The 9995-nt window shown below is 38.4% G+C and overlaps 1 protein-coding gene across 1 annotated transcript in view; it reads left to right on the top strand.

Annotated features, from left to right (window-relative positions):
* Positions 1 to 432: 432 nt before the first annotated feature.
* The window catches only part of LOC107550097 (IQ motif and SEC7 domain-containing protein 2-like), a 15937-nt gene continuing 6374 nt past the window's right edge, over positions 433 to 9995 (top strand). The window contains exon 1 of the mRNA XM_016231327.1: positions 433 to 692. Within this exon, the coding sequence (XP_016086813.1) occupies positions 628 to 692 (65 nt within the window). The 5' untranslated portion in view covers positions 433 to 627. The remainder of the gene's footprint in view (positions 693 to 9995) is intronic.

The following is a 9995-nucleotide window of genomic DNA, read 5'->3' as shown; positions in this document are numbered from 1 at the left end:
TTTAATTGTTTAACTGTTCACTGAAAGGTTCTTTTGGGACCCAGAATGGTTCTGCAAAAACGACCTTTTGGAACCTTTATTTTTAGTAATGCACTTTGTGAAGTGGCTCGAACTGCGTGATAGAGTTGATCACCAGATTGACACCATATGGTTCCCCTGGACCGCGCGACGAATCGAGATGTGACTCACACAGATTATGTCACATGACACGCTGATTGATATAATGGCACCGAACAGAGCCTGTCAGATGAGTCGAAGCAATGATGCCTGAGGTGCGGATCATGTGCTGCGAACAGGAAGCGGTTTGCCAGGCTCTGCTGGCAGACACGTTTTTGCACCCTTACTGCTGTGTCACGCTGGCTGCACGAGCCTGAAAAGAGTCAAAGGATTGGGGGGGGGAGAGAGAGAGAGAGATGGAACGAGAGGGGAGGAGGAGGAGAGTGGCCAAGGATGAGAGAAGGAGCTTTTCATCATCTCCTCGCTAATGACAGCACATGAAATCGCAAATCATGCCTTTTAAAGCCAATCTACTCCGCGCGCCCGCCGTGAGGGACGTTGTCAGCGCTCGAGCCAAATTAGCGATCAAATGAAATAGCGCTTGCGCATCAGGACGTGTTTCTCGCAACAATGTGGTGCATCAACTGTGCGTCGGATAAGACTCCAGCGATTCTTCATAACAAGCTTGTGTATTGGTAAGACGCAATGTTGCGACTCCTTTCTTTGTGACACGACTGGTTAGAAAATGTGGTTTGTTTTCCCGTGCTTACTGGATTTGAATGGATTTGTTAGGTTCGTTTGTTTAAATGACCCTGTTTGAGGCATCACCTGAAAAACAACGTACAGTAAAAAAAAAAATCGTGCCAAATGCGTGCTCGCGATTCCTCTGTTCATTGTAAATGGAAGCGCATCTTTTAGCCGCAGAGAAAACGCTTGAGGCCAACGAGTCAAGAGGAAAACACTGCTAAAAACAGCCAGCGATGCCTTTAAATCATGGGTTATTACGCGAATACCTGTACAGAGTTTCTGAGCTTGTGTAGTGGTCTCGGTTTTTGAATGCATGCTCTTGGCAATGACTTGTAGGTCACAAGTTCCCTCAACACAGTAATGCTGCAATTGAAAACAAGTGTAGTACTGACTCAGTATGTATACAGCTGTACATATGGACATGACTGTTGTATATTCAAACAGTTTACAGTTGAATGACAGTTTTGAAGCTTGCTGCTGTCCTGTTGAGTTGGTAGCCTATAACCTGTTTGAATACACTAAAGCTAGTGGTGTGACTTCACAGTAAGGAGGCAAAGTCCCGTTTTTATTTCTTTTTTATCCATTTTATTTAATTTGAAGACTGGTATAAATTAATCAATTGATTTTTGCCCAGTTTCTGCAGAGCATTTACGTTACACTGTCCACAAGAAACCAATACTCCACTGTAAAAAGTGGTGACATAATTATTACCTTGCAATAAAGAACTATTTCGACCTGATTTGACCCATAAAAAAAGTTTTGTTGGTATAAATTAATGTATTTAGCTTGATTCAGTCATTATTAAATATTATTTCTGACTTAATAAACTGTTAATTTAGATTTTTTTTGTATTAGCACTTTTTCAAGTCATTAATCTAAATTTTTAACACATTTTTTGCCTTCTTTTGGACCATTAGTCAACCAGTTCACTGTAAAAACTGCAGGTGTTATGATGGTCTCACTTAAAGTAACTGAGCAGAGTGCTCACTAAAAACCTGTTCAGGTCATCTTTTTAAGTTCATTTTTTCTCTGACCTAAAGTGGTGATGTATGAGTGGGTGAGCTGTTTACTCTGTACTTAATTCATTTGTTTACACCAGTATGTCTGATTCAGGCTGATTTTACGGACTGATTGTGAGAATGAGAGACAGGTATTATTGCACTGACTGCTTAATTGGCCAGTCATAGCATATTGCGTCATATTCGTTCAGTTTTATTTTTGTACTGTCAATTATATTCTTTTCTGAATTTTGAGGAGGCGCTTGCTCCATTTCTTCCTCATAAAACGCCCCTGGCTGAATGAACATGTTGTGTTCCATAGTGCTTCAAACTTCTTGTTCTTACAGTGGTAACATGAAGGATACAGCATCCAGATTTGAGTCTATAGTCAAAAAACATGATAAAACACTTTAGTACGTTGTGCAGAAACAGGCCGTGGTGTTCTCTCTAGGCTTTCTCTCTGTTTGTCAGCTGGCGGGGTGTCTTCTAAATCCGTTAGTCCTCTCGTGTGAGGGGTTTAAACAGTGCTGGAGAGATTTCAGCTGTTTTACAGACTGCGAGAGTTACAACACTGTCAAAGAAGCAGCGAGAGACGGAGTATGTGAGAGAATCACTGTTCTTCAGCAAGTGTGCTGCTAGCAAGTTGGTCTCGTAGTTTTTTTCTCGCTGTCTCCATTATAATGACGGTCATCCATTGCATTAAGGAATTATTTATTAAGTGCTTCATCATTCCTGATGCATGATTTTAAGTGAATGTAGCCAGATGAGCAGGCTGTTGTTCATGTGCAAGGCCTTCAGATTCATTCTCTGACCAACTGCTTTCTAGTCTAATTCTATATTGAAATATAAATTGATTTCTAATCTTGAATTATGTGTTTATATTTCAGCATACTTTTAGCTTTCAATAACTTTTGAACTTTGAACATAGTTGTTGTAGCCCTTCAGCAGAATATGAGTTCAAAACTGCTAAAGATTTCATCTGAGTTTTGACCTTCTTTTCCTCTCTTTCTCTTTCTAACCCCCAGCTATGTATCCCTCTGTACTATCAGCCCTGGTCATTTCCTGTGTGTTTTAATGCATTGGATTTGAGCCACTGCCACAATTTTCATTTGCTTTATCTTTACTCATCTTAATTCAGTCTTGTTTCCTATACGTTTTAGCACTGCGCAAAGCTTTTCTTATCCATGTCGCTGTTTAAATGCAAAGAAGTGTATCGCGTTTATTCCAAATACAGTTCTGCACATATTAAAAGTGGCATTTAGTTACCATAACAGCGAGAAGCTTGTGAGTCCTGTCGGAGAAATAGACTGAGTCAGCTGACTAAAGAAGTTATGCTACTCAACATGGAACCTCACTAAATAATTGACATGTTTTGTCTTTCCAACATGTCTAAAAATATGCCAAGAAAGCTTTCTTCTCATGTTGCTAACTTAACTTAGTGAAAGCAGTTTGTTGCATAAACATAAAGTCTTGCATAAACATGTTCATGCCCATTCTAGTTTTGGGATATGCATTACATTGTCCTAACTGAAGCCATCATCAAACTCTGTTTTAAATGTATAGGATTCAGATTCATGTCAGTGGTTTTTGATGTCAAAGGACAACAGGAGATTAACTTTTTTAATGGAAATGTGGAAAAGTATGGATTATGGAATGGTATTTTGACCAGAAGCGATGGTTTAAAGTTAAAATGTCTTAATGGTAGATTTGTTTATTACAAACATAAAGCTCTTCACTCCACAAGATATTGGTAGACTGGAGTTGTCTATATTCTTCTGGATTATTGTGATGTTTTTTTCAGCTGTTTTAACTCTCATTCTGATGGCACCCATTCACTGCAGTGGATCCATTGGTGAGTAAGTGAAGTAATGCTGTATTTCTCCAAATCTGTTCCAATGAAGACACAAACTCATATACTGTACATTAGGCCTGTCACGATAACAACTTTTTGTTGTGCGATATATTGTCCCAGAAATAATTGCGATAAGCGATATTATTGTAATTTTAAAGACCATTTTATGCCACTGAATATATAATCATAATGTAACAGCATAATAATGCAAGAAGGCCTACACTAGGGCTGAACGATTTTGGAAAATAATCTAATTGTGATTTTTTTTACCAATATTGCGATTGCGATTTAATATGCAATTATTTTTTTAAAGCTCTTTATGTTCTGTATTATTCAACAAAGACAAGCTATAAATCATTGTATAGTATGACCAACACACTATTAGATAGATTAAACATAAATGTTCTTTTCTGTAGTCCAGGCCTATATGTTACGATGAAATTAGGTGATGCATGAATTGATATGAATGACATTGACAGGGAAAAAAACACCTGCATCACTTTAAACATTTAAAAATAGCATAGAGAGAATAACTTATTATTATTATTATTCTCTCGCTGTTATTTATTTATTTTTTGTGGGTTTCATGCTGTCCGCTAAGGCATAGGACACACACAAGCTTTCCTCCTCACCAACGACATTAAACACCGTGTCTACACCGGATGCGAGCGGCAAAATACAGTAGAAACCATTATAATCAGTGACGCTGTGTACACTGGATGCGGCACGACATTTGCAACGGTCGCTTTGCCGCATCCAGTGTAGAGCTGTTGCGGCGCAACGCGACAACTGTAGCGTAGTGAAGCCGAGAGCAAGATATGCCTCATCATATTTTCTGCATTTAGCTTTTGAATGACCAGCACCTGCTTGGGTGCTGCCTTCCCTTTCACAAACCGATCCATCTCCCATTCTAAGTTACGTCCTTTGGCTGTTTACCGTTTTATTTATTTTCTTTTTCTGCTGATGGCCCGCGCTCGACTTGAAGCAGCGCTGCTTAGACCGATGGGTATGTGTCATCAAAGTACTGCGAGAGCTATAAGAGAGCAGACGTCTCCTTATGCTTTCTCTCGCCGTACTTTGATGTCATACACGGCGAAGTCGTGGCCTAATGGTTAGAGAGTCGGACTCGTAACCCAAAGGTTGTGGGTTCGAGTCTCGTACCGGCAGGGATTGTAGGTGGGGGGGGAGTGAATGTACAGCGCTCTCTCCCACCTTCAATACCACGACTGAGGTGCCCTTGAGCAAGGCACCGAACCCCCAACTGCTCCCCGGGCGCCGCAGCATAAATGGCTGCCCACTGCTCCGGGTGTGTGTTCACGGTGTGTGTTCACGGTGTGTGTGTGTTCACTGCTGTGTGTGTGCACTTTGGATGGGTTAAAATGCAGAGCACTAATTCCAAGTATGGGTCACCGTACTTGGCCACATGTCACGTCACTCACTCACTTACACCGATCTGATCTTCAAGTCGAACACACCTCTTTACTCTCGCGTGTCACGTGACCGTGTAATCGCAGCCTCTGCAATTGAAAAATTGCGTTATTTCATATCGCGATATTATCGCAAATGCAATTAATCGTTCAGCCCTTGCCTACACACTTCCAAATGACAACAAACTTTTAATTTTTAAGAATATTTAGATCATGGAAATTAAGTATCAAAATATTAGATACCTTAAAAAAACCTGAATAAACAGTAAATAAACATTTTCTAACAAAAAGTGCAAAGTAACAAGTAGAAAAAAAGACTTGTATGGAGACTTTTCCATCTACAGATTTTTCCCTGACCTTCTTTTCTCTGTAAATTAAGGGTGCACACTATTGCTGAAAAACACAATCACTACTTCGTCAGATGTCCGTATGCACAAAGGCACAGATCCCTAAACAAGACCATATCTGCAGATGAAACTTTTTTTTGTAGAAGCATTTTTTTTATTTGAACTAGCACCTCATGTCTACACCACGTTATGTACGAGAAGCTGCAAAAGACACAGGCGCAAGTGGAATTTACAAAGCATGGTGACATTAATTTTTGAGTAAATATAATGGAGTGATATATTGCGTCACCAAAAATGATTGAGGCCATGTACATACATTGTGCGATATATTGTCGAAATATTGATTATTGCGACGGGCCTACTGTACATCTTGGATGGCCTGTGGGTGAATACATTTTCAGTGATTTTTTGGGTGAACTATTCCTTTAAGTTCAGCGTTATTGTGTTCTGACTGTAATAATTTATTTAATAAGTTAATAACTTATATAATAAGTTATGTAATATGATAGTAATTTACTGTATATAAACAATTCTTCTTTTTAATACATTATTTAATGTTTGGATCAAGCGCAATTGGATATATATATCCCAAAACATTTTTTTCCCATTTGAAGTTTATACCTGGTTTCGGTTGAGTTAGTCCGATTATTTTCCTGTTGTCTGGCTACATTTAGAAACCTGAAATGGTTAAACTAAAAGATGTCATTATTTTTCTCCCTTGAACATCCGTCTTGTTCAAACAGATCTCTGGAGTTTAAAGTAGTGTGTTACTTTGTATTTTCAGCATTCTTGCTATTTTAAGCCTAAAACATTCACGTTGTCAGTGTTTCTCTCTTCTGTGCTACTGAAGCTGTGATTTGGTTTGGTGTTAAATGACAGGCTGCTTGAGGTTGTGCAAAAAAGCGAGACCATACAGCTCTCTGTGCCGTGACAGGCAGCAGTTTCATTCTCCAACAGTGCATTCTGAAGCTGAGCCTTTAGTAATGAACGCAAAGATGATTCCCAAGGCCACTTTAGCAGTTCTGGCCTGTAGCTTTAAACAGGAAGTGCTCTGTGACTGCCAAACACTGTATTTTGAGGAAGTGCAGAAATGACGTATGCTCTCTTTGGCTTCTGATGCTCACTGCGTGAAGATTTGTTGTTTGCTGAGTGTGCAAAATGAAAGCTTGCAATGCTTTATGATCCAAAAATAGTAACATTATGTCGTATTTGGACATCTTAAGCAAGTGTAAGGTCCGCGCACCTGGTCCAAGGAAGGTATCCAGTGGCGGATGAAGGTATCTTGCGTGTTCGGTCTAGTAAGCAAATTAATAGTTAAAATCGATGTATTTGCAATATAGTAATTCGTATTTATGACATGCCAAATAATTATGTATGCACTTGATTTATTAGTATATTTAATAGGGGTGGAATGGTTAAACTTACTCATGGTTCGGTTTGTATCAGGGTTTTAGAGTCACGGTTTCGGTGTGGTTTGGTATGTGCTATGTTTAGGCAAAAACTATACTGTCAAAAAAAATAAAGAAACTGGTAATGATCTATCTAACTACAAGCAACAACACAAATAAATACAATAGAGTAAAGATACAAATAAAATAAACAGTGATTTTCAGTTTTTTTTTTTTTAGGTAGGTCTAACATTAGTTTTCAGGTACAGAAATTGAATAAAGTAATGAAATGTAAAACAGCATTGCATATTTGACTGTATAAATTAAAGATTAATCTTTATTAAAGTTACAAAAGCTATTCAATCAAGAGCAGTGTGTGATTTATTTGTTGTTGCTGTTTAATTAATATTAAGTACTGTCACTTTAAGAGAATGCACTGATCCAGTGCACTGATACAGTATGTTCAGCCGGCTATGTTTGCTATAGGATACTTACCAAGATGGGCATTTTGACATAATTTTTGTGTGAATTTGTCCATTTAAACACAATACTTCAGAGAAAGCTTAATATTTGCACGCGTTCTGAGGCGCGGGTTTGCACGTTTCGGATGAGCGCACGCACAAATCTTCTCACTGCGTGCGCAAAGTAACAAGTAGAAAAAAAGAAAAATGCACAAAGAATTCGTATGGAGCTTTTTCCATCTACAGATTTTTCCCTGACCTTCTTTTCTCTGTAAATTAAGGGTGCACACTATTGCTGAAAAACACAATCACTACTCAGTAGTAGGGTTGGGTACCGAAACCCGGTACCAATATGGCACTGGTACCTATGTAACTGGTATGTACTATAACCGAATCCAAACGCAGATTTCGGTGCCTCATTTTGGGGCCATGCCTGAGCGATCGATTGAAATATTTGTCCTCTGGTTTTCCGAAATGGACGTAAGAAGCATCATCACTGGCACCGCATGTGAAAAATAATTTCCCGACTGAGAAAATGCATGCGAACTCAAGTCGGAAAGCTCTAATAATACAAATCCAGCACATCTTTGTAGTAACGCGAGTGTCCATGTTGTTTTCACATTCCGACTTAAACGCACAACTCGGGAAATGAGAGCATCCGAGGAGCAGTACTGCAGCGGGTAGCCTTCTGTTAACTAAGCTAAACATGCTTAAATTAAAATGCCTAAAGCTAAACCTCCCTTGTATTCACATTTCTAAACCTGTTGTCCAACAAAAGAGAAAAGTATAACCTTTTTACTCCACAACACCAGTCAAATGCTTCCTTTTGTGATCTGATGAGGCTTCTTGTCACAGAATGAGGCAGAAAATATGTTCCATATGCTACTTTAAAAAGAATACATCGATTAGCAATAGATTATAAATTAGGGTGACCATGCGCCCTCTTTTCCCCGGACATGTCCTCTTTTTGGACCTACAAAAATGCGTCCTGCCGGGATTTCTTAGTTGCCCAAAATGTCCGGGATTCGGCTGTTTTCTTATTCCCACTCCCGCTGAATCTCTGACCATTGCTAGAAATTATATACATTATATTGTATATAATTTTGGCGCATCAGGGAGCTGTTCTCAGGATGCGGTGTATTTAAATATTTTTGAATGAGCGTTTGCGCTGTTTACTTTCACTTTCACTTTCAATTTCGCGATCACACGCACTCTGTGTAAAGGGAGCACATCTTACAAGATCAGATATTTGTCAATGAGCTCAGAATCTGTTGAGCAGCAAATACTCCAGCATGGTCTTGTCAGTCAGCTCTCCTTATTCTCGACCTGTGATCAGTCAAAGCTGACTCCTGCAGCTCTTGTTGGATGCAGGGTTGCCACGCCTGCGTTTTTTTCCACAGAATTGGGCTACTTTTAAACTGTTGCCATAGGTTGATTTTCCCAAGTGGGTTAAAGGTTTGAAATATTGCATAAATTACATTTGACTGAAATGCTTGTATTGAAACATTTTGCATTCTACCTATGATAAAACTTTCATGGACTTCTACATTAACTGTTCCCTCCTGGTGGAATGAACTGCCCAGCTCAATCCGAGCAGCTGAGTCCTTAATATTTTCAAGAAACAGCTGAAAACACATCTCTTTCATCTTCATTTAACCCTCTAACTCTAGCACTCTCTATTCTAATGCTTCTTCTAAATTTTATCTGCTTGTTTTTTTTTTTTATTAAAAAACTTGACCCTCTAACATTTGCACTCTCTATTCTATTTCTATTCTAATGGCCAATCCATCATTTTTGGGGGGGATTTTTTATTTATTTATTTTTTAATAAGTATCAGTTCAGGCACCGGAACCGTTTTAAAAGTATCGATTTGGCACCGGTATGGAAAAAAAATCAAACGATATCCAACCCTATTCAGCAGTCAGATGTCCGTATGCACAAAGGCACAGATCCCTAAACAAGACCATATCTGCAGATAAAACTTTTTTTATAGAAGCATATTTTAAAATTTGAACAAGCACCTCATGACTACACCACATTATGTACGAGAAGCTGCAAAAGACACAGGTGCAAGTGGAATTTACAAAACATGGTGACATTAATTTTTAAGTAAATATAATGGGCGATATATTGCGTCACCAAAAATGATTGAGGTCATGTACATATATTGCGCGATAAGTCGATATATAGATTATTGCAACAGGCCTAGGAATGACACGATGACAAAATAATGACATGTTTTTCATTTTTGGGTGAACTTTCCCTTTAACAACCTCCTGCAGTGACACATTCTCTCACTGTCTCACACCTTTACCTGCATGACAACAGAGCTGCACATGCAGTACTCTCAAGGAGATTGATGATTCAGAGACTGTATGTTAACTTTCCATTTCAGGAGGAAACCATGTGCCTGTGAGTGTGAATTAAGTCTAAATTCAGAATCCCAATTTTAAAGGTGCAGAACAACTGTCAGCATCAGATTTAAAGAAAAAGTACACTGAAAAATGAAATTTCTGACATAATACAGTCATCGTCCTAATTTTAAATGCCATCTGCACTGCACTTTAAGCTTTTGAAATGATAGTTCACTGAAAAATTCTGTTGTTATTTACTTGCGTAAATAATATATGACTTATATTCTTCTGTGGTACATAAAAGAAGGTCATTTAAAGGGAATTCCTAGTATGGACAAAAATATGTGGAGATGTGTATATATATATATATATATATATATATATATATATATATATATATATATATATATATGTCCCACAGAAG

This window comes from Sinocyclocheilus grahami, unplaced genomic scaffold, assembly GCF_001515645.1.
Source record: "Sinocyclocheilus grahami isolate Dianchi unplaced genomic scaffold, SAMN03320097.WGS_v1.1 scaffold16.1, whole genome shotgun sequence".
NCBI classification, from domain to species: Eukaryota; Metazoa; Chordata; class Actinopteri; order Cypriniformes; family Cyprinidae; genus Sinocyclocheilus; species Sinocyclocheilus grahami.
The sequence above is the reverse complement of the archived record's forward strand: the minus strand, read 5'-3'. Positions and strand labels throughout refer to the sequence as shown.